This window comes from Protopterus annectens, chromosome 5.part1, assembly GCF_019279795.1.
Source record: "Protopterus annectens isolate FY-2018-M chromosome 5.part1, PAN1.0, whole genome shotgun sequence".
NCBI classification, from domain to species: Eukaryota; Metazoa; Chordata; order Ceratodontiformes; family Protopteridae; genus Protopterus; species Protopterus annectens.
The window spans coordinates 718,576,557-718,602,389 of NC_056736.1; the positions used below are offsets into that span (position 1 = coordinate 718,576,557).

General features: G+C 46.7%; 1 protein-coding gene across 1 annotated transcript in view; it reads left to right on the forward strand.

The window, feature by feature from the left end:
- CAPN5 (calpain 5) overlaps positions 1–25,833 on the forward strand; it is an 808,497-nt gene that overhangs the window by 595,505 nt on the left and 187,159 nt on the right. The window contains exon 10 of the mRNA XM_044073347.1: positions 22,631–22,752. Coding sequence (XP_043929282.1) covers positions 22,631–22,752 — 122 coding nt within the window. The remainder of the gene's footprint in view (positions 1–22,630; positions 22,753–25,833) is intronic.

Consider the following 25,833-nt stretch of genomic DNA (forward strand, 5'->3'; position numbering starts at 1 on the left):
TATTTGAAAAAAAAATGTGGATTTTTTGAATTGGTATGCAGTTCTTTCAGTTCCGCACTGGCACCAACAAGAACTAAAGAGGTAGTTTAACTAACTTTAGTCTGCAATTGTACAACATATATGTACAGGATTACTTTTTTTCTGCCCTATTTTGCAAGCTTTGTACAGCTCAAGCGCAGTTTAGCAATGCAATTTTTGCTTCATAAAGTACAGTGTAACTGGTTTCATCTGACCAGTTATTTTCAGCTCCAGATGGGAACCAGTCACTGATTTTAGTAAGCATTGTTGGGCTTGTGTAGCAAACATGCACAATGTGTTTTCAGAATACTATTGACGCATGAGCTCATTAACAGCTTATTACTATATAATAAGGGCTTGAACCCCCTTAACCTTCTACCCCTGCCCACCTCCCTTGACTGCCACTACAAAAAAACATAATGGAGTTGGAGAACACTGCCCTCTATTTCAGAGAATAACAGAAGATCCAGTGTTGTCTTTTCCATCTGGATTCAACCTATGGGTTATTGGATTGGACTGCGATCCGAGACCGGGCATATTCAAAAGACTTAAGCCTGCCGAGCTCCACCTCCTCTACCCATAATCCCCCTTTCATCTAAGATTACTCCAGATCTCATTTGATGCCATTCCTGGACAGCAGCTTATTGTTAGCTCTATGGGATGTATATTTTACTGTGCAGTTTTCAAGAGTAGTTTGGCTTGCTCTCTTTTTATCTTCCTAGTTTTTTGTGTTTTCTTAGTTGGTTGCTGGTGTAGGATTTTTCCTGATGGTTGGGTAGCATAGGTTGTTAAGGTTAGATGTGATCTTGTTAGTGGGTTTTTTCTGCCCAGTGTGTTTAGAGAGTTTGTTTGCTGTGTCTTGGGCATTAGGCTTTTTGTTTAGTAGTATGGAGACTGGTTTTAAGAAATATGTGGCTTACACAAATCATATTGTCTTGGGGCCACTTATCTCGAGTCACTGTGCACAATCTGTGAGGGCATTGGTACTCATGCTCTTAATGAAAAGGGCCAAGTTGGTCCTAAGGTCCATTGCTAGCTGGCAGCTCCTGTTTTTCTTCCGCACCTGTGAAGGGGACTGAAAACAGTAGACTCCCCAGCGGTTTCGGTTCAGCCACCTCTGACTAGATGGCCTTCGGCATCAAATGTTAGGAAGGTTCTGTCTCCCTCCCAGTGTGTCCCAAGTTCTTTCTTGGCAAAGGAAACTCACTCGGGAAGGAATTTTTTTCCCTTCTCCCTTCGACTCTATGATGGTCCTTGCCAGAGTTTTCCCCTTTTGTGGTTTGGATCTGGTTGTCTGAGCCATCATGCAGCGAGGCTGCATTGATGGCTTTGTTGGCTGGGTCAGCAGTTTAAGACCTGCTAACTTGGAGCAGTTGATGCAGTCTTTTACAGGTCCAGATGCAGTTAGGGCTGATCCTTTGGCCTTGGATCATCGACCCGAGGCTTTGGCTCCATCACCTTGGTTTCCTTTCTCTGGTCCTGTGGTTCTAAGGTCATCAGAGCTGGTTGCCTTTCCTTCCCAGTCACATCCATTGGCATGCTACCCCCGACCTTGGTTTCATCAACTCTTGCAGTGTTGGAGCCAAGCAGACCATGGAGCCAATACATTGAGACAGGGTTTCTGAGTCAAGTTTAATTCTGGTGTCAGGATCGTCCTTCCAGTCTCTGTGTCAGGGCAGCTCAGGATGGCTCTGGATTCTGGTGTGTCCTTGGGATCTTTGGATCCTAGGTTTGTGGGTTCTGGGTGGCCATGTTCAGTTACTGCATTGTAACGTCATAGAGATCGTCCTTCCAGTCTCTGTGTCAGGGCAGCTCAGGATGGCTCTGGATTCTGGTGTGTCCTTGGGATCTTTGGATCCTAGGTTTGTGGGTTCTGGGTGGCCATGTTCAGTTACTGCATTTTAACGTCATAGAGAGAATGTTCTCCCATCACGAGAAGGAATGGATAGCTGCAACCAGGTTTCCTCCATCTTTCAATATCTGTGCTTATGGATCTGCTTTGGTGTACTGCAGGACAGCCCACCCTGGATAGTCTCCAGACTGCCCTACCTTTGGGGGACCCCCTTCTTCCATTTCCCTCAAATTCTCCAGGGTGGGAAGTCTCTGGCCAAGAGGCAGTGCAAAAGAAAGCACCTGGATTCTGATCCCCCTGTGATGACTCTTCCTTTGGTGACTACCTGGAGCTGCTTCACCAGTGCAGGAGTTAGACTGCCAAAGCCCTATCTCTGGAGAACTCTGTACTTTTGGAGGCCTTTTAGGTGGACCAATCCATGGTTCCCCCCTCCGAATTTCTTTATTGACCTAGTGTCCCAGAGGTCATGGAAGGAGCCTGATATGGTGGAACCAATTGCTAAGAAACCAGACAAGATTCGCTCCCCTCCTAAGGACAGGCAACATTGGAGTAAGGGTCCTGCCATTGATGCAATTGTGGTAGCAGTGGTCAATAAGAAGGACATCTCTGAAGACTGTTCTTGGGCACATTCCTTGAATAGGGAGTCTCAGATGTTGGATCATTTAAGGAAGCACTTGTACACCTCAGCCATGTTCACACTGAGGGTGCTGAACTATCACGCTCACTTGACAAACACTTCATGACATTGTATCAGAGGTGTTCAGGGTAATTGACACAGACTCTGGAGACTCTGTTGTCCACCTTACAATCTATTACTATCAGGTCCATGCATCTGCTGTCTAACACGGCTGATGGCATGTCACAAGCCACTGGCACCAGCATTGCCATGGTTGGGTGAGGTGTAATTTTACAGACTGCTTCAAGCCATCCATTGTTAGCACCCTTTTGACAGCTCTTAATTTTTTGGGCCTAAAGTTAAGGATACTTTGATCAAGAGTGAGCAGGATGAAAAGACGCTGTCTGCAAATGGAGTACACTTTGCTACCCCTCAATGTACCTTTTTCTCTAAGCCAGAAGGGCGGGGGGAAGCTTCTCTTTTTCAGGAAAGCAGAGCAGCCTTTTCTGAAAGCTCTTTCGGAAGATTCCCCTCACCCCATGGCAGGGAGGGGGGAACCACAGTGGGTGCCACCCATGTGGCAGGGGCAGTCTTGAGAATCAGGGTTTTCATGGAGTCTTGTGTGGGTGGCCCTTTCAGTGGCTCTGAGGGGTTTGCCTAACTGTCCAGCTCTGGAGGCAGTTGACAGTCATTTGGCTGTATACCCAGAAGCTTGGAAGGCAACCACCTGTGACGCATGGGTGTTAGTCCTATCCAGAGGATATATGATTCAGTTTTTGGAAACTCCAAATTTAATATTCCAGATGTCTTCCTGTCTGACAGGGTGGCATGGCTGGGATACAGCCATTGAAATTCAGAAACTATTAGTAAATTGAATCATCCAGGAGGTCCCACCAGACCAACCTGAATCCAGGGTCTGTTCAAGGTTCTTTTTGGTTCCAAAGAAGAACAAATACCTTTGGACCAATTTCAGATTTGAGCAGGTTAAATTGTTTTGTAAAGCAGACCAAGGTGTGGATGGTCAGGTTGCAGTCCTTTCTGCCTCTGTTGAGGAAGGATGACTGTATGTTTTCGATCAACCCAAGGACACCTACCATCATATAAAGATAGTGAGGCATTCCAGGAGGTTTCTGTGCTTTGGCTGGGGGACAGTCATTTTCAGTTCAGAGTGCTGCCAGTTGGTCTTACCGCTACCTTCAGGTGTTCACCAAGTGTATGACAGTTTGGGTAAGGCTGCAGGGGTTCTTTACTTGGATGATTGGTTCCTAACAGCCTCCACAAGAAAATCCTTAATCAAAACCACAGAAAACTTACTCCAGCTGTGCAGTTCCTTTAGGATCACTATAGACTATCAGAATTTCAGCTTCACTCCTGTGCAGACCCTAGAGTTCATAGGTTGCCAGTTGGACACAGTTTCTCAGATTGCAAAACTTCCAGATACTAGAGTATTGAACCTACATTGTCAAGCCATTTCCTTGCTCTCATACTGAAAGCCTATGTTCTCCATTGTTCTAAAGCTCTTAGGACATGTGATAGCATCTATCTGCTTGTTTCCCCTAGTGAGGTACCCCACAAGGGCTCTGCAGTGGACAGTGACAGTGCAGTGGTCCTACTTGACGCATTAATTGAGTGACCCTTATGTTGACAAATGTGTTTGGAGGGCAGATGTACTCGGAGTCTCCCTTGGTGTCCACCAGGAGACTGTTTGTCCTTGCCCCAGCACAGTCACAATGGATGCCTCTCTTCTTGGGCAAGGGGCATTTCGAAGGGAAGACTGTCCAGGGGACTTGGACCACTGCAGAGGCCAGTTTTCACATCAGTGTCTTGGAGATGAAAGTGGTTCTCCTAGCAATGCAGGCTTTCCAGGATGGTCTTCCCCAGGGCATGATCTCAGTTCAGACCAACAACGTTTGTGAACAAATGGTGGGGGGGGGGGGGGGTCCTTTCCTCTTCTGTTTGATTTGAGGCCATGATCGTCTGGAAATGGGTGATTTGATCTCACTGTTTTCTGGATGCAATGCACATCTCAGGGAAATCTAACATGTTGACAAACTGTCTGAGCAGGAACATTATTTTTCCACATGAATGATCTCTGAATCTGAGAGCTGAAGTTCAAATTTTTCAGTGCTGGGGCACTTTGTGTCACAACCTGTTTGCATCCCCATCCAAGACAGAGTGCAGCAGTAATTATGTCTTAATGCCTTCTCAGGGGCAGTCACTCGGGGACATTTTCTGTACGCTTCACCCTTGGGCCTCTATGATGCATATCCTCTGGCCCAACTAATAGTTTCTGCAGAAGACAGCCCATTGCAGATGGACTGTAATCCTCAATCTGAAGTAGTTTACTTCATTTGATCTTCAACCTGTGGGTACTCGGATCCTTATCGGATCTGACACAGCTGCATTTTCCAGCTACGGCTCTGAGCTTCATGCTCCTCCCCCTGCCCATAATGCCCCCCATCTCCCTTCTCCCTTCAGATTTTGTTTGCTGCCATAGTAATAGCAACGTGGACTGAGCTCCAGATTTCGTTGTTTGGTAAACTGTCTAAAATTTTTGAATTTCTTCTTTTCGAACCTTTCCTGTACCTTCTCGGGTTTTTCCTGTAGTTAATCCTTCCTCCCATAGGCTTTTCTCTTCCTCCCTCTGTATTTAGTGCATTTGTGTTGGCTGAGATCTTGTGTTTTGGCATGGCGGATGCCTCAAAACCTGGATTTAAGAGATGCACAGTGTGTGGCCATAAGCTTTCCCCGGCTGATTGCCACACTGTGTGTGGTTTGTTTGAGGGTGGCTCACCTCCAGTCCCCCTGTCCTATTTAGCGCTGGGTTTAACCCCAGAGCGCCTGAGGACAAGTCAGACAAGCTAATTGTGAAGGGCCTTTTGCCCTCCACAGCAGAGATGGACGTCCCTCCTTCTCCGGCCAAATCAGAAGCGGTGTTTGCTGCTGCTTCCCCTTCCTCAGCCTCAGGGACTCGCCCTCCTGCCAAGAGGTTTGGGGAAGGGGATGAGGTCAAAAGAGAAGGGCCTCGTAAGCGCTCTCCCGACTGCTTGTCTGAGGCTGGTCCTACGCCAAAGACCCAGGCCTGCTTCAATCCCTGAGGTTTTCCCCTTGCCTGTGGTGCCGATCAGCCGGTCGCCCTATAGGCCTTCCCCTCACCGGCTATCCCAGCACACTTCGCTGGCGTTCTCCTGCTCCACCTGGAGCCTTTCTGAAGCGGAGATGGATAAGATGATGCGGAGATTTATCCGCACTCAAATTCAGGTGGGGATCTTACCAGGGCCTTCTCCCACCAGAGCAGGGACTTCCATTGAGTTTTCAGAGCTATTACTCCTTCTCCAATCCGACCCGCGGTTTTGGGGCTGTTGGATTAAAGGATGGTCAGAGTCTAGGGTTTGATGCCAATGGTACCCTGTACCTCGACACCGGCCAGTGCTCTGAGTGTGTCTGATCCGGTGGGGTTAGGTCCAGGCTCTTGGAGCCGTAGCCACCAGGTTAGATCCGAGGGGGGTGCTCTCTGCTCTGAGCATTCCCCTCAGCGTCTCTGCTTCTGCAGGCTCAGCTTCGACTCCCCTGTTTGATCAGAGGGGTACAGTCTCCACCCGTTCAGCCCAGGAGGTCCACTCCCCTTCTGCATTCGACGTGGTGGAGAGGGTTCTCTCAGGGTCGAGATCTCTGACTATCTCATTTTCGGACTCTGCCCAGACTCCCCTGGCCTTGAGTGCAGGTCTGTCCATATTGCTCTCTCATAGACAGCCCGCAGCCGTATTGCCCCAGGATGTTCCAGTCCTGGAACAGCCCACTTGTGAGGTCTCCCCAGAGAAGTCCCCCTGAGGCGCCCACCACTTCAAGCACACATGCAAAAGGAGGCACTTGGACACTCCTCCAGAGTCCCTCACACAGAACACTGACTTGGATGAAGGGGAAGGTTTCCCAAGGTCACCCCCCCCCCCCCCAGGATGTCTCATTTGGAGACGTCATGGAGATCTTCTGCCAAAGGAGCAGGTGGTCTGCCCACAAACCGACCTCCAAGTCCGTGTTCATGAAAACATTCGGCTTGGTCCCATTTACCTCTTGGGTGTCCCCTCCTGCTGATCCACTCATGGATCTAATAACATGTAGAGCATGGAAGGAGCCAGACACCGTAGAGCCCATACCCAAATGCCCGGATAAGTATGGAGTCCCCCTGTGGATAGACTTTATTGGCATAAGGGGTCCCCTGTAGGATGCGATGATGGTGGCGGCTGCCACCAAGAAGGAACTTGCCCAGGAGAGGAGAGTTCCATGGTCCATCCTCCTGACAGAGAGTCAAGAACGCAGGACTGTTTTGGGAAGCAGTTATATGCTTCACTGACTTTCTATGTGAGGGTGCTGAACTATATGGCACACTTTATTCGATTCCAGAGAGACCTGGTAAAGAAAATCATGGAGTCGACCCCGGGGTCCATGTTGGCGGAGGACAGGAAGAATGCACGAATGGCCACCCTCAATTCTGTTGCCAATACGTCCATGCGTTTGCTCTCCCATGCCACAGAGTAAGCTGCACGGGTGGCGGGGTCAGGCGTTGCCATTCGGCGCAACATCTGGCTCCACTTATGCCAATTCTCGGAGCCCTTCAAGGCGGCTTTCACCAGTGCCCCTTAAGATGGCTCTTCCCTCTTTGAGAAGATAGTCAGCGAGAGACTAGCCCAGAGCAAGAAGGACGAGAAGACACTGTCTGCCGTCAGTCTGCTTCTCTCAACCTCAAAGGTCCATTTCCAGGAACCAGCGAGGTGAAAAGAATCTGTGGTTCTGCAATTCTCAGGCGTTTTCCCAGGAAGCTCAGAACTCCCCTCCCCACAGAGGCAGAGAGGGATACGATAGACGCTGCCCTAGAGGCAGAGGGGGTCGTAGGAATTCTGTGTCCCAAGAATTGTTCTCGAACAGAACTGGACAGCAACCCTGAGGGGTTGCCAGTCTGTCCATCTCTGGTGGCAGTCGGGGGGGGGGGGCATCTGTCACTCCACCCACTAGCATGGGAGTCCATCACAACAGATCCGTGGGTGTTGCAAGTTGTATCCAGAGGCTATTTTGTCCCTTTCAAGGACTCGCCCCTCCCAATAAATCCCTCCCAGATGTCCCACTCATGCAGAGGGAGGGAGCAGCAGTGCAGTTGCAATCACTGCTAAGAAAACAAGTCATCCATTCAGTCCGGATCCGGGGTGTACTCCAGGTTCTTTAGTGCCAAGAAAGACGGGGGACCTCAGACCAGTTTTGGATCTGTCCCAGTTGAACCTGTGAAGGGGGACCTCAGACCAGTTTTGGATATGTCCCAGTTGAACCTGTCAGTAACCAAGACAAAATTCCGGATTGTCACAATACAATCCATTTTGCCCTTTCTGCAGGAAAAAGACTGGATGTGCTCGATAGAGCTCCAGGATGTGTACTGTCGCATCAAAATGCACAGGTGCTCCTGGAGGTTCCTCCGCTTCCGTCTGGGAGCCAATTATTACCAATTTTGGAGTCCTCCCTTTTGGTCTCACCACAACCCCCCCCCCCCCCCCAGGTGTTCTCCAAGGTTATGGCAATGGTAGCGGCTCACCTGAGGCTTGAGGGCATTCAGGTCTTTCCATACCTGGACGATTGGCTCTTTAGCGCCCCTTCAGAGCATCTACTATCTCAAGCCAGGGATTCCTTCCTTCTGTTAGCAGACAAGTTGGGCATTGCTATCAGTCGGAGCAAGTCAGATCTTCACCCGGTCCAGGTTTTAGAGTTCATTAGGGCACGGCTGGACACAATACAATCAAAGGTGTTCCTCACCTCAGACAGGATACGCACCTTGAGGATTCATGTGTTACATGTTCTACAGACCCACTCACCCACAGCTGAAACAGTCTTAAGAGCTTTAGGTTCAATGGCAGCCACAATAAATCTCCCCATGGCACACCTCCACATGAGGATCCTACAGTGAACTTTAGCAGTGTAGTGGTCTCTGTTGGACCTCGCTTTATCTTTTCCAGTGAGGATCTTGAGGGTGTGCAAAAGCTCCCTTTGGTGGTGAATTCAGTCCCCGGATCTTCACAAAGGACATCCTTTTCAACCTCCTTCAACCCAAACCACAGTGACCATGGATGCCTCCTTGCTCAGGTGCGGGGTGCATTGCTCTGGAAGGACAGTTCAAGGCACGTGGTCCCCTCATGAGACTTATTTGCACATCAACGTCCTAGAGACGAGAGCAATTCTTCTTGCGTTGCAAGTCCTACATGCTCATCTTCCTCTGGGAACAATTGCAGTTCAGACAGATGTCAGTAGTCTGATATATCAAAAAACAGGGGGGAACCAGATCTTACCCATTATGCTGAGAGGCCATGAGATTGTGGGAATGGGTGGTCTCCACTGTCCATTTTCTGGTGGCAACGCACATCCCGGGATGGTCCAACATCTTAGTGGATTGGCTCAGCAGATCCATCCTGATGCCCTACAAGTGGTCTCTGAAACCTTCAGTAGCGGAACAGACCTTCCTAAAGTGGGGTCATCCTTGCTGCAATCTCTTCACATCTCCTTTCCATGTGAAATGGAGCAGGTTCTTTGCTCTGAACCCCCCCCCCCCCCGGGAAACCCCCAGAGACACTCTGATTCATGCTTGGCCTACCGGGCTCATTTATGCTTATCCTCCTCTTCCCCTCATGTCGAAGTTTCTGCAGAAAGCTCGAAGGCTGGGCAACACTGTGATTCTCATTGCCCCATTCTGGCCTCGACAGGTTTGGTTTCCCTTACTCCGGTCTCTAGTTGTCCCTCCATGGACTTTGGATCCAGTCCCGTATCTGCTGTCATCCCTTGGGGACCCCTCATCCAGACCTGGTCAGTCTGAAGCTCACTGCTTGGCTGCTCCGGTTCCCATGATTCTTAGGACTCCCAGTTTGTCTTCCCTGGTTAAATCCATTCTGGGGGCGGCTCGTAAGTCCATTGGGAAAATCTATCGTAGTGAATGGAAATGTTTTTCGATGTGGGCTGCTCAAAGGTCTTTGGATCCCTTCACTGCACCACTTCCAGTGGTTCTGGAATTTTTAGCTAGCATTTTTCATCAAGGTGCTAGTTCTTCCATGGTGAAAGTCCAACTAGCCGCGATTTATGTTTTTCATGCTGAGGTGGATATGTCATCTTTAGTTTCTTCGAAAATTTGTAAAACCTTTCTCAAAGGTGTCTTCCTCCTCAGACCGGTCAAGGATCCCATTCCTCCGTGGGACCTCACTTTGTTGTTGTGGGCATTGGTTTCCCTTGCCTTTGAACCTGCAGCCTCATGGATCTGCAATTTTTATTCTGGAAAACTGCTTTTCTGGTTGCCATTACATCCGCTAGAAGGGTGTCTGAACTCCAAGCTCTTTCCATCAAAGTCCCTTATATGATCTTCCACAAGGATAGTCTCGCTATGTACTAATCCGTCTTCTCTTCCTAAGGTAGCCTCTGAGGCTGATATCAATCAGGCTATCAACTTGCCAGTATTTTTTCCGAGCTATCAGAACAAAAGGGAACACAAATTATATTGTTTAGATGTTCATAGACAGTTGAAATTTTATTTAGGACTAAATCCTTACGCAAGTCTGATCAGCTTTTTGTGTCCTATGCCAAGCCCTTTTTAGTCAAACCTGCTTCAGAAGTAACTATTGCTCGCTGGATTTCTCTATGCATTGCCTGGGTTTATTTCGGATAGAGGTTTGTCTCTTTCAGGAAAAGTGAAAACTCATTCAACCCGATCCATGGCTATGTCTGCGGCCTTTTGGTCTAGGGTCTCCTTGGATAATATTTGCTCAGCTGCCACTTGGGCCTCCTCTCACATTTTTATTTCTCATTATAAGCTGGACTTGGTTTCTAGAAGTAGGGCATCCTTTGGCTCTGTGGTGCTCCGGAATATCCTTCCATGAGGGCTTTCCAAGGATTAGGTAGCTGCGGACTCAGTCCCACAGGTTGAAGATCAAATAAAGTCTGAGTAGTTCTACTTCATTTGTCTTCAACCGTCTCCCCCCCCCCCCCCTCCTTCCCCCTGTCCTTATCCTTTAGGATACTATATGTCCCTTGTTCTGGTCCCTTTCTGTTGGGATCTTTGCTTATGCTGGGAGTTGAGGGATCTGGTAGTAAGTTGTTTTTTTTGGAGGATAAGTCCTTGTGTGGTTGAGTAATGGTCATGTGTTTGGCAGCAAACTCGATCTGAAGGGAGACAGGGGCATTATGCATAGAGGCGGAGCATGGAGTTCAGAGCCGTAGCTGGAAAATGTGACCATGTCGGATCCAAAATGGATTAGAGTACCCATAGGTTGAAGACAAATGAAGTAGAACTACTCAGATGGAACGTTATGGTGAGTACATAACTTCTTTGTATCCCCTTTTGGCACCATCGGGTGTGTGGTTTCCCTTTCTTTGGCCTCTTCTCAAGGACCCTCCTTGGGTTATGGAATCCCATTTAGGATCTGATTTTTCACCCAGCGGGTCTAGAGCCCACTAGACTTTCAGCCACTCAGGGTTAACTACATGGTTTCTCCAATTCCGCTAATAGTCAGAAATCCCAAGCTTAAGAGTGGTGCATATTTTCTCTTCAAAAAATGTCTGTGTAGGGTATAAATTTTCGCTTGTTGGGCTAACTCTCAAGGTTTGTATCCATCTTCATGCCCTTTGGCGGTGATTCTGGATTTCCTTAGGATTCAGTCTTTCTATTATTTTTTTAAACACCTTTATTGAATTATCACTTAAGACGTAGGCAAATAAATATTACATAAAACAAACATGTTAACATTTATACAGTTATTTTCAATGCAGCATTACGTAAGTTGATCGATTCCTGCCTTCCCTTAAACCTTCTGCATGTATTATTCCCACAATGTCCTTTTTTTTCAGTCATTTGCACCTTCTCTTTTCTAAAGATCCCCCTGCCAGTTAAACTTAAGGATTACTATGTATAGTCAATTCAGATCCTGTATCCCAGCACAAAAAAAAAAAAATTTCTTTTAGTTAAATCCATTTGCTTTCCCAATATTTCTGCCAGACTTCTTTGTAGGACAATTTTAAAGTTTGCCAACTCACTATATATCTTCCCATTTACCACTTCCCCATCACACCTCCATCATTTGCCATCTACCTGAGAGAAAATGATTTGGAGTCTGCTTGGGATATAAAAATATCAAACATTTCCAAGCAAAATGCTAAATCTTCTAGACTTGCATATTTTAGCCTTATATCCGTTCTTTCCTTCAGTCTTTCTTCCCAGTCTTTTCTAACTACGTCTGATTCCGACAGTTATTGTGCAATATTTATATGCCCTAATTATTCATTTTAATAGCAGCTTCCATTCTAGATTCAACTAAAAGTTCTGCCTTTCACTTAGGATTCCCCTATCCCTTTCTCTCTGCCTATACTTTGACATCAATCCTCGATGGGGAAGGCAGTCTCTAGCCTGCAGTCCAAATGTCTTCTTGGCCTCTTCCTGCTGTGTCACCTTTTTAACTATAGTTATTTGCCCAATACCTTGGCTCCTTTACCAGCTTTTTCAAGCAAGTTCCAACTCCCTCTTGCCTGTTTTTTTTTGTACGCCTAATTGCAGTCATCTCTATCTGTAGAATCTCCTTTCTCCATCCCCATGTTGGCTTAGTTCTTAGAACATTTACTGCTACTTTATAAATGTAATATTCTGCATGGTAGTTGTTGCCCTTATGGATCTGCTTCCAAAATCCCACTCTATCATTAATTGTTGAATCCCCCCCCCCTCCTGCTTTTGTCTCTTTCAGTTTGAATTATAACCTTCTGTTTGTGTTATGTAAACGAGCCTTAGCTCTGAAATATCCATTCCAATCAAGTAATCCTAAACCACCTTGTTTTATTGGAAAAATCAACATACCCCACTTGACCCTTGCCCTCTTCCCTCCCAGATACAATCCTTCAGCTCTTTATTCATGTCCATGGCTTCTCATCTGGTTGATAAAAATATGGCTGACCTGTATTTTAAACTAAAGGGGCTAAAACCAATTCACTACTTGTATCTCTCTCCCCGTATATGTAAATGAGGTTCCTGGTTCTTAGTTTTTGCATTATCTTTAGATCTGAAGTAGTTAACTTCATTTGGGCATCAACCTATTGGTCTTCGGATCCGAGCCGGCAGTTCCCAACAGCAGAGATCCGAGCTCCAAGCTCCTTCCCCTACCCATAATCCCCTGCCACCCCTACCTGACCTCCGATCTAGTTTGCCGCGGTTGAAGCCAGCAGCTTGATCCTTGAGTTCCAGGCGTTCGTCGAGAATTGTGAGAGAATTTTGACCCTTTTTCTTACCTTTTCTGTAAATAAAAAAAAAAAAAAAGTGTTGTGTGTGTGTGTGTGTTTAGCATTCCCTTGTAGTTTTTCTCTTTAATTTTAGCTTATTTCCTCCCCAACCCTCGTGAGAGCGTTAGGGCGTGTGTCTGTGTGTGGTTAGGGCCTAGTGTGTGTGTCCTCCATTCCTGTGATGTCTGAGGCCCCAAAGACATTTTTTTCTTAATGTACCGAGTGTGGCCATAAGCCATCCCCAGCGGATGGCCACACTCTGTGCATGTTGTGCATTGGGGTTGAACACCTCTCCTCTGGATGCGCTATTTGCGTGGTGTTCAACCCCAGGGTACTTAAGGACCGGAGGTCGAAGTTGATTCTGGCGGGACTCCTGCCCCCGGACTCTGCTCCAACCTCCGGTCCCCCCATGGTGCCTGTCCCAGCTGCGGCAGTATGCACAACTGCTTCCCTTCCTCTGGCTGGGACAACTTCCCACCTTGGGCCAGGAGGATAGGGAAGCCAGAAAAGTGAAGTGAAGAGAGAAGCACCATAAGTGGTGGGCCGAGGCCTCTACATCAGCCCCGCCAGCTAAGCGGGCTTCTCCCTCCAAGACCTCCGAGCCTTCTCCTTCCCTGATCCGGTCACCTTGCTTCTCACCGGGACCGGAGGAGGAGGAGGCCCGTTCTTCCTCTAGGTCATCGAGGTGGCACTCCCGTCCCGCCTCGGTGGCCTCCTCTAGGTCTACTAGAAGCCTAACGGATGCAGATTTGGACCGGATGATGAGAAGATTCCTCCAGGCCCAACTGCAGATGGGAGTGCTCTTGCCCCCCCCCCCCCCCAATCCGGGGGGGAGCTCGACCCCGTTTTCCACCCCGATCACTCATTCCCCAACCCGCTTCCCGGGTTTGGAGTCCTCTGAGCCTAGCGGTGTTGGAGCCGGGGGGGGTGTCAGCACCAATAGTATCGGGTACTTCTGCACTGACAGCGCCCTAGAGTCTGTCTGGTCCATTTTCGGAGGATCCAAGCTCTCTGAGCCGAGAACTGAGCTTCGGATCTGAGGGTGTCAGTCTGCCTTCGGCTCCGTCCAGGTCGGAGCATACTGGCCCGTCTGATCCGATAGCGTCGGCTCCGGCCCAGATCCGCTCTTTGGATCTGAGGGAGGGTTTGCTCTTGGATCCCAGAGAGAGCAGCGCTCCTTCGGCTTTCGACGTGGTGGAGAGGGCTCTGTCGAGGGATTCCAGGCCCCTGGCCACAGCTACGGCTCCACCCCACACTCCCTCTCGGTTGGCTTCGGCTTCCATCACCCGGTCCCAGGGACAGCCTGCTCTAACGTCCCAGGTAGTTCCCTTGTTGGGACATGATGAGCCTGGTGAGGCCTCCTCTGACAGCCCCCCTGAGGAGGTCCCTCATAAGCGCAAGTTCAAAAGGAGGCACTTGGATTCTCCTGAGTCCTTAACAGAGGACACAGATTTGGAGGAAGGGGAAGGCTCCCCAAGATCACCCCCCAAAGACGTCTCCTTCAGAGACATCATGGAGATGCTCAGGATAAGAGGAGGGTGGTCCGGCCTAAAGCCTACCTCAGATGAATCTGTGTTCCTGGAGGCGTTTGAAGCAGGCCCGTCTACCTCTTGGGTGTCCCCTCCGGCCGACCCCCTGGTAGACCTGATCACTACCAGGGCGTGGAAGGAGCCAGACACTGTGGAGCCCGTCCCGAAGAGACCTGATAGGATCCTTAGTCCTCCCTCTGACCGAGTGCACTGGAGTAAGGGATCCCCGGTAGATGCCATGTTGGTGGCGGCAGCCACCAACAGGGAACTGGCCCAAGAAAGTCCCTTGGTCCATCCTCCTAGCAAGGAGTCTCAGGCGATGGACCACCTTGGGAAACGAGTCTTCAGTTCAGCTACCTTCTCGGTAAGGTCACTGAACTACATGGCACATGTCATACGGCTCCAGCGAGACCTTATCAAAGAGTACGCTGGGTCGCCCCCAGAGTTCATGTCTGCAGAGGACAAGCAGGTGTACTCTGCCCAAATGGCCACTCTTCGGTCGATTTCCAATACCTCTATGCGGCTACTATCCCATGCTATGGAGGGAGCCGCTAGAGCTAGCGGAGCGGGTGTTGTCATGAGGCATCAGGCGTGGCTCTGACACTGTGATTTCGCAGAACCCTTTAAGGTGTCTTTCGCTAATGCCCCATTCGATGGTTCTGCCTTCTTTGGCAAAACCGTACGCGAAACATTAGTCCAGAGCGAGGAGGACGGGAAGACGTCTGCTGTCGGAGTCCGCTTCTCTGCTCCCCAGAGGTCCTTCTCCAAAAACCAAAAGGGACAGAAGAAGATGTGGTTCCAGAAGTCGCAACAGTCCCGTGACGCTCCGGACACCCAGTTCTTCCGAGGCAGAGGAGGACAGGGTGGATGCCGCCCTAGGGGCAGAGGGGGTCCGAGGAGTTTTGGGTCCAGAGAATCGTTCTCTGATTGGCCCACGCAGCAACCCTGAGGGGTTACCCAACTGCTCCACTCTGGAGGCAGTCGGGGGGGGGGGTGCTTTTCGAGACACCTGGCAGCTTGGGAGTCCATCACGACAGATCGCTGGGTGCTTCATATCATATCCAGAGGTTACCAAATTCCATTTCTTCATCCCCCTCGCAATCCCAGATTCCCCTCGCAATCCCAGATTCCTCCCCGATGTCCACCCCGATCAGAGGGAGGCCGCGGCTGCGGAAATCCAGCAGCTGCTAGAAAAAAAGAGCCATTCAGCACGTCCCCCCAGACCAGTCCAGATCAGGCTTTTACTCCAGGTTCTTCTTGGTGCCAAAAAAGACGGGGGACTTGAGGCCAATCCTCGATCTATCCCTCTTGAACCTGTCAGTAACCAAGGAAAAATTCCGGATGGTCACACTTTATTCTCCCCCTCTTGCAGGAGAACGACTGGATGTGCTCTATAGACCTCAAGGATGCGTACTACCACACCTTGATGGACAGACACTCCAGGAGGTTCCTTCGCTTCCGGCTAGGAGCCAGTCATTACCAATTCAGGGTCCTTCCCTTTGGTCTCACCACAGCCCCCAGGGTGTTTACCAAGGTTTTGTCAGTGATAGCAGCCCACGTAAGACTCCAGGGAATTCAGGTCTTCCCCTACCTGGACGACTGGTTCCTGTCCGCCCCCACAAGGCATCTACTCTGTGCGGCCAGGGACTCTTTTCTCTGCCTAGCTCCCCAGCTGGGGATCACAGTCAATGTAAGAAAATCTTCCCTTCTGCCAACACAAATCATAGACTTCATTGGGGCCAGATTGGATACAAGCCGGCTCCTAGCCCTCTTGACTTCAGACTGACTTCAAACTTTGAGACTCCATGTGCGGGCCATCCTTCAATCCCCAGCCCCTTCAGCAGCATTGGTCCTAAGGGCTCTAGGGTCGATGGCGGCTGCCATCAACCTGCTGTCCATGGCGTGTTTGAACATGAGGGTCCTGCAGTGAACCCTCCAAGTCCAATGGTCCTTCCTGCATTACCCTCTAAACCATCCCATTCGCCTCATCAGGGTTTGCAGGAAGGCCCTTCTGTGGTGGCTCCAGTCCTCGGACCGCCTCAAAGGTTGGCCCTTTGCTATGCCCCATCCCCTAACCATGGTGACTACAGACGCCTCTCACCTTAGATGGGGTGGGCATTGTCTAGGCAGGACAGTCCAAGGCACGTGGAACCACACGGAGACCTCGCTGCATATCAGTGTCCTAGAGATGAGGGCGGTGCTGTTGGCTTTGCAAGCACTCCAGAGCCTTCTTCCCATTGGGACTATTGCAGTCCAGATGGGCAACATGTCGGTAGTCTGGTATATCAACAAACAGGGGGGAACAAGGTCCTATCCACTTTGCTGAGAGGCCATGAGAGTGTGGGAATGGGCGATCTCCACCAACCGCTTTCTCATAGCGACGCACATTCCGGGACAGTCCAACATCCTTGCGGACAGACTGAGTCGCACGATTCTATCGCTGTACGTGTGATCTCTGAATCCCGAAGTAGCAAAACAAATATTCTCCAAATGGGGTCAACCTTGTTGCGATCTTTTCGCTTCTCCCACAAACACGAAGTGCAATGCCTACTTCGCTTTAATCCCCCCACCTAGGGAATCCCCCCGAGATGCTCTTGTACATGCTTGGCCACCCGGTCTCCTCTATGCTTACCCTCCTCTTCCTCTAATGCTGAAGTTCTTACAGAAAGCCCTCCTCTTCCTCTAATGCTGAAGTTCTTACAGAAAGCCAGATGGCTGGGGAGCAGAATAATCCTCATTGCCCCATTCTGGCCTTGTCAGGCTTGGTTCCCTTATCTACGGTCTCATCTAGTGAATCCTCCCTGGATTCTGGATCCCATACTGGATCTGATCTCGCACCCATTAGACCTTCCGACCCCGAATCTGGACAATCTGAAGCTCACGGCTTGGTTGCTCCAGTTCCACTTCTAGCTAGGACTCCCGGTATCTCTTCCCCGGTCAAAGCTATCTTAGTGGCGGCCCACAAGCCGTCTACTAGAAGGCTTTATAATAGCAAATGGAAATGGTTTTCTATTTGGGCGGAGCAATAAAACTTGGACACCTTTACGGCTCAGTTCAAATGGTAGCAATTTTGCATTATCACGTGGGGAGTGACCTAGACCCTTTGATCTCTATCAGATTGTGTAAGGCCTTTTTGAAGGGTACCTTCCTACTGAGACCCTCGGTGAAGGATGTAGTCCCTCCTTGGGATTTAGTGCTTGTGCTCCAGACTTTGACAGCTCCTCCCTTTGAGCCTGCAGCTTCAGTGGATCTTAAACTATTATCCTGGAAAACAGCATTTCTTGTCACTATCACTTCGGCAAGAAGGGTCTCTGAGCTACAAGCCCTTTCCGCCAAGCCACCATATTTGACCTTTCACAAAGATAGGGTATCCCTCAGGACCAATCCCTCTTTTCTTCCTAAGATTGCTTCCGAATCAGATATTAGTCAGACTATTAATTTACCTGTCTTTTTTTCCCAATTACCAAAACAAAGGCGAATACAAGTTGCACTCATTGGATGTTCATAGACAACTACGTTTCTATTTACACAGAACAGCTGGTCATAGGCAATCAGACCAGCTGTTTATTTCCTTTGCTAAATCTAATTTTGGGAAAATCAGTTTCAAAAGTCACACTGTCCATGTGGATTTCACAGTGTATTCTACTAGCATATGAAAGTTCAGGCCGGCCCGCACCCCAGGGAGTCCACGCCCATTCTACCAGGTCAATTTTCACATCTGCTGCATTTCGTTCTAGAGTCTCATTGGATGAAATTTGTTCGGCAGCCACTTGGGCTTCATCTCATACGTTTATAAATCATTATAAGTTGGACCTGGTCTCCAGAGGGAGAGCATTTTTTGGCTCTGCAGTGCTCCGGAACATCCTTCCATGAGGACCTCCCAAGATTTAGGTAGCTGGGGACTCTGTCCCATAGGTTGATGCCCAAATGAAGTTAACTACTTCAGATTAAGAAGTTATGTACTCACCATAACGTTCCATCTGAGTAGATAAACTTCATTTGGCAGCAACCGTGTCCCCCTCCTTCCCCCTGACCTTCGGATGTTTATATTACTATGTTGTCTTCCGATTGTATCGAAGTCAAACCATAGGCTGGCTATTTGGTGCAGGTTTTGCATTGGGCAAACTCGATCTGAGGTCAGGTAGGGTTGGCAGGGGATTATCGGTAGGGGAGGAGCTTGGAGCTCGGATCTCTGCTGTTGGAAACTGCCGGCTCGGATCGGATCCGATATGGATCTGAAGACCCATAGGTTGCTGCCAAATGAAGTTTATCTACTTAGATGGAACATTATGGTGAGTACATAACTTCTTATTTAGTCTTGTCCCACATATCTTTAACTGTTATAACAGAATCCTTTTTTAACCCATACTACTAAATGCTTTATTTTATCATTTATCCATAAGTATAGGTATTGCTGAACCAATTCATGTGTGGATACATAGTCTCCAGCTATAGCCTTTGTTTTGTCTTCATTAATTTTATATCCCAGAAAGACTTGAAACTGTTTCATAATGTTCCACAATGCTGATGTCCTTTTCTGGATTTATCAGGTGCAAAAAAATCTGCAAATAAAGCCAACTTTTCTTGATTACCATACCAACTGTATCCCTGAATTTGTGTCTTATTTTCTTTGACAAGTGGCTCTACATATAAAGCAAATAAAGATGAAAGCTGTCTGTTTCCTTTGTTCAAATGCAATTTATCAGAGAAGAACCCTTCCGCTTTAATTCTTGCCTCTGATCCTTCATATATCCTCCTAATTAACATTATTGTATCAGGGAATAGAGATGCTTCTATTGCCCTACTCGTAAAATCCTCCTGGCTTATTCAGTCGAGTGCTTTCACTGCATCAAGACCCACCAACAACAGTGGCCTTATCTTGTATTCTGCTTCCGTCTGGATCATCATTGTTCTGTTAGTAGTGCCAAATACTTGCCTTCCCTGCACAAAACCAGATTGATTCACGTTTATCAATTCTGGCAACACCTTTGCCATTCTTCAGCTAGTATAGATGTAAACACCTTATAGTAATGATTTAAAACTGAAATGAGAATGAATGAATCTGGGTCTGATGGGCCTTTACTGTCCTTTGGTAATACAGCCATTACAGCTTTCTATCAAGATGTTGGTGGTTCTGCATTTAAAATACTGTTAAAATCTTTTGGATTAGTATTACTTTCTTCCATTGTAACTTCCAAACTTCTACAGGAATACCATCTGTTCCCAGAGGCTTTCTTGCAGATTGATTGTATGTCACCATTTTTACCTTCTTTCCTCCCATCTTAGCTATTAGTTGTTGAGTCTGATTGGTGTCTAACCTTGGCATAATTAAATCTTTCATTAATATTTCTATTTGTGCATTTCTTGACTTCCATACTTCTCTGCTTTATACAAATTTTCATAACATTTCTGACATATCTTTAATACCTCCGCAGGATCTTTTTTTTTCTTCTTATAGGCTCCCTAAGTTTGGCGACATTATTTTCTGCTTTCTGTTGCCCAAGTCACTGTGATAACATTTTTGTGCTCCAGAGTTATCCAAAAAAGTTTAACAGCAGTCTTTCTAAACTTATGCATTGCATCCAGATACTCATTTTCTCTTTAGGACTGTGCAGTCAACAACTCTCTTTCAGTGAGTCCCCTTATTCTGTAATACTTTAAACCTTTTTCAGCCTCTCTAGTACGTATTACTTAACTCTCTCTCTCTGTTATTTCTACCGTATTTTAAAACTCTGTTTTCATTATCTCTCTCACTAGCTGACGCTTCTGAAGAAATTCTACCTTCTCTAATAACTCAAATAATTTCCACTACCCATTCCTTAAATTCAGGTAGGTGGGAAAGTGCTAGTGTCTCATTTTTACTTCATTACAATGCTTTTTTATTCCAGTTTTTATTTGTGCATGATCTGAAATACTTACTGTATGGGTTTCAAAACATTCAACTAAATACACATGTTCCTGTGAAGTATAATTTCTGTCCAGGCTTACCTAGTTATTGTACCTTGGCAAATATGTAAATTCTGTCAGAGGTCCTACTATCGAATTCATGTTTTGCGTACCAAATGTTTTCATACACTTCAGACATCTACCCTCTTGTTACAATTTGTCTTTCTAGGCTCCTCTGATACATCCTCATTATTGAAAATCAAGTTCCAGTTCCCACCTGTAATATTCCCTGATGAAAGCTGAATATCTCTCCCAAAATTTTCTTATGCTTCATAACAGCAGTTTTTGGTGGCATATAAATACATGCCAGTGTTATCCTCCCTTGCCAGTAATCTTTCTACCACAAATCTTTTCCCCCATTTCTATCACTGGTGCAGTCCATTTATCAGTCAGTATTATTACTTCCCTTTTCCATTGTCCTTGATAGCCTGCCGAATATCCTTCCTTAAATCCTTTCTTTGTCAAATTCACACGCTCATTTCTTTCCAAATGCATGTTTTGCAGAATTGCTGTTTGCACTCTGCATCTCTTAATGTAGTTCAATATTCTCCTTTTTGTCTAGATCTGTAAGGGCATTTATTTTCCAACGAGTCAATTACTCTCAGTAAATCCCTGAGAGTTGACCCAGTAGTTGGAGATTTGGGAACAGATGTCGAGAGTAACCTGATCTTTGGACAACACATAGCTAAGATAGCAAAGTCATTGTGTTGACCAAGATAAGAAAGGGTATGACATCTTGGTTCAAGGAAGTTGTAGTACCACTTTACTCTGCCTTTATCAAACCTAACATTGAGTACAGTGCCCCCATCAGCTTGTACCCGACTAATTGCAACAGCTGGAATGCCTACAGAGGTTCCTCACAAAGAGAATCCATGGTATTAACACACTGTCCTGCACAGATCACCTTAAGCCTTATCTGTATACTCAGTCTCATACAGGTTACTGAGCAGTGATTGATGCCTCCCATATAAGGCATCTTCACATCCAGCTCTGTTTCTTTTGCACATCTGCAAAACAGTAGTAAAATTACTTAAGCCAGGGATTTAAACTTTACCTGTGATATAAATAGAACATGCTTGAGAGACTGATGTCTCAAAAGATCCCTACATTATGGAATAGGCTTCCCATCCATGTTAAGCTGAAATCATTCCTGACCATATTCAAAAGTAACCTTGACCATTGGATGGGAAATTGTAAATTCAGCCCCTGTCTGGCCCCCATGTCTCTATTGGGCAGAGGTGGACTAAATAAAATATTACCTAATTAATATACCTCCCCCATAAAGCCAACATACCTCACCTAATGGTCACCCAGGGTACATGGGGACAGCTAGATTGGGTTGCACAGCTAGTCATATGAAGACCCTGGTGTTTGTTAACCTAGTATATTCCTGTGAATGTAGGGGTTGGCTGCTTTCTCATTGCCAGGTTTGGAGCTACCTAGTATATTCCTGTGAATGTAGGAGTTGGCTGCTTTCTCATTGCCAGGTTTGGAGCAAACACTTGATGTACCCTTTCAGTTAACCATTCTTGCTGTGGAATACCAGTCCAGTTGTTTATTTGTACTTTCATAAAATTTAATACAGTGCATTCCTTCCAGTTTTTCTGGTACAGTAAAAAAAATCTCAGGTTTTCTCTGTGCGCTTGTCCTTCTAACTCTACCATTTTCTGAAACAGCTCTTCTTGCGAAGCCACATACCCAGCTGGCCTTTTCTTCATTTCAACCTCAGATTTTTAAAGTGTCACTTCATTTGAGTAGCTACTTAAAGCTGCTTTTATTTTTTCCAGCCTTTTGTTGTATTCATTCAGTGTTGCATGTATTTTAATCACCTCTGAGAACATTTTATTTTTTCATCTAAATTACTGGAAGCCATCTCTTGTACCAAAACTAAAGCTTTAACTGCTTTTTTTGCTGGGCAGCTGCAGGATTCTTCCCAGCCAGTATTTTCTCTTAAACTGTTTTAGTCAATTTTCTTTCAGGTTCTCAAACACTTTTTTCTGTGCAGGCATCCAGGCAGTGTACTTACTAGCCAGTGACAGAATTTTACCCAAAATGACACTTTCACTGGCTGTCATTTCACAATTTCTATTTTCACAGTGGGAGAGCTGCAGTTAAGCTATTGATCAATGTGCAGCCATTTTGAAAGTCTAGTGCTGCATTAATGCTGTGTGTAAAGCAGAAATACAGATGACAATGATTGTTTTGAAAACTGAGCTGCTGTACTGATTGTATCTGTCTGTCCCACTACATTCCCACCTTGGATTGTAAAGAATGAAAAGTTAGCACTTTCTGTTATGTTTATATATTTTGCTATAGAAGAGTTATCATGATGTAAAACAAATGGGGTATATTGTGACTTGTCTCGCTACCTGATTTGTCTCCCTGCAGAGAACTGACGTTGGATGAACCTCCTCAGACATGCTGGACTGGCTTATGTGGTTATCCAAAACTTGTGACTCAAGTCCATGTTATTGCGGCTGCTGGTTTAGCAAAACAGGACTCTGATGGAGGTAAAATAATTTTTAATTATTTTCACAACTGATATTGTGCGTCTACCACATAAAAATTTAGATCTGTTCTGTCTGCATCACTTGTAATGTCAAGTATGTTTGTTTAAACTGCATAAGGCTAATAGATGAAAGTAATTATTTTTCTTTTCAAGAGACTGAGGCCTTTGATCTGTTTTAATTGACTTGAGTCATCTAGGTTGTTTATCTCCTTAATATCCATTACACTGCTAGGTAAACATAGTTATAAATGTGTATGCCGAAGGGAAAAAAAGTGTAAAACTGCCTGAGTGCTGGATCGAATGCTTGTGCAACTGCTCTTCCTAATCCATTTTTCCATCTTTCTTAGGCATCCTTTACTAAGCCCATTTCAGTTACCTACTAGCCGTTCCAAAAAGTATTGCTTTGGTAAGCTTGACTTTATCTTCCCTCATACTTTTTTCCACTCAGGTGAAGTTGACCACTTATGTCACCTAAACCCATCCTTCATTTTCACTCTGTCCCCTGCCATTTCAGTCTGTTTGTTTGATTATATTGTCTTTCATTGATCCCTCTATCCTCAAGGAAACCGACCCAACACCATCTGTCATTCCTCATACTCCAACCCTGCTATGTGTCTTGCTATCTTTTCCAATTGCCAGTAGCCGTTTTACTCCCATCAGGCTCACCAGGTTGTGTTGGCATCCATTCCCACAGTGGTTTGTTTCCTAAAGAACTATAAACTTCATAAAACAATCACAGAATTAAAATCTCTGTATTATTTTGTAAGAGGTTTTGGGAAATGTAATATACAAGTATAAAGATTTACAAAATTCAACTATTAGCCCTCCTGATCCTTGAAATGTATTATTCTGGACCTTATTTATTATATCTGCAGTTTTTGCTAAAAGTAAAAATCTAGCAGTAAAATATTGATAAAGCAGTGATAATGGAGCTTACATCCATGCAAATCCATGCTATATAAGTAGCATAAAGCACAGCACATTAATGTTTCTGTCCATCTGATCTGACTGATGGGGTACAAATCCATTTGTCAAATCTGATCTGACCCTGCTAATGCTCCAAGTCATAAGCTCCTTTAAGTTTTTTTTTCTTCCATAATCTCCAAGGATATTAGCTTACCCAAGATGTCCTTCAAGGATGCATCTGCAGTCATAACATATGGGTTGTCCTGCCACAGGCAGCCCTTCGGTCGGCCGGATTCCAAAGTCTGGGTCTGGCCTCGGCTGATGTCGCACTTTCCCCGACGTCAGAGCGTCTGGCGTATAAAAGCATCAGCCGACGCCATTTTCCTCAGTCTTTCTTGCCGCGCGGTGCCCGAAGCAGAAGCTGTTCGCAAGTGCCGATCGGTCAGATCCAGTGATTCAGCTACCGAAAACTTCGAAAAAGCTAAGTACCCCGTTGGGGACTCTTTCTTGCCTCAGCCGATGTCAGATAAAGTAAATAATTGTTTAACTTGTGGGAAACAAATACCTCATAAGGATTTCCATTCCTACTGCCTTCCTTGCTTAGGCCTAGACCACGACGTATCGTCCTGTTCAGCCTGTGCTTCCTTCAACCGACGGACTCTTAGACGTCGGTCGGAGTTTGCAGAGGAATTTTTTGGGGCTAGTTTTGCATATAAAATGCCATCGGAGACTCCGACATCACATTTGGTGAAAAAACGGAAGGACAAGGACCGACACTCACGGCCCGCGGTTTCGGCTGAAACCACGGTAAGGCCTACCGCGAGTGTCTCGGTTTCGGGCGAAACAGAGTCCTCGGAGATTCCTTCATCCGAATCCTCTCAACCGACCACCGCGGCCCGGGAGGCCCCGGCTGAGTCGGCTACCGAGCTACCTACCGAAACCAGTGCCCAGGATATATCAGACACCATACCTTTGGACATATCTACTCCTGCACGTGGGGCAGCTAGGCCCCTGCTTCCATGTTCATTAAGGCCTTTTCTAGGGCTAAAGCTGCTAAACTTTCTAAATCTTTGCCTCCCAAAACTACATCCCAGAGGCCTTCCTCTAGTTCTCAGATCCTCAGCCTTGCAGAGGACCTTATTTCTTTAATTAGAGGTTCACAACCTCACCCGGACAGGGCCTCTCACCCTCCACCAGACAAAAGGCCCAGGACTGAGCCTTCTGACCCACACTCTTCAGATGAGTCCTCGGATGGTTCTGAGTTGTCAGACCACCAGGAGGAGGCTTATTCGCCCTATGAGGATTCTGATGCAGAAGAATCTATCCCTTTGGCCTCCCCTCCTGAAGAGTTTTCCTTTGGTGAGACTCTACACTCCATGAGAGAGCACTTTCAATGGCAAGGTCAGGATTTCTCTGATTCTAGAAAAAGATTAAGGACCTTTTTACATTTGCCTCAGCATAGGCCCTTAGCTATACCTCCTGTTTTGAATGTAATTGATGATGTGTACAATGATGTCAGTACAGCCCCTGATACTCTCCCCCCGGCCCCTGCCAAACCTGATAGATACTACAGGGTCCGGGATTCTCATTTCCATCTGTATAAAGCCCATTCTGCAGACCCAGAAACTATTACTCTGGGCCCTAAAGGGGTTGCAGCTGCCATTGCCAAAAATCCTCTACCTTCTGAAAGAGAGTCTAGAGCTTTAGAGAGATGGGGAAAGAAGGTATATACTTCTGCAACTCTTTCTGTCAGGGCATTAAATTGTCAATTTCATATGATACAGTACCAAGAGTATTTGTTAGATGAACTGAACAAGAAGCTTTCTTCTCCTGAGCCCCTTGACCGTAAATCCCTTCAGGATTTGGTACACAACTCACAACAGGTTAGTAATCATTTCTTAGTGTGGTTATGATGCATTGGAGGCTTCATTTAGGTCAGCTATGACTGGGGCAGTTATTCGTAGGCATGCCTGGCTGAAGGAACAATCTTTGCCAGACCATGTTAAAGCTAAACTCCTGGATGCTCCAATGGAGAAACAAAATTTATTTGGCTCCTCTGCTTAGGAGGTCTTAAAGTATGAAGAAAAGGCAAAATCTGTGCAAACAGTTAAGGATTTCCTACAAGTACAACCACCGAGATTCAGCAGAAACTGGCCTACTAAGAATTGGTCCTTTC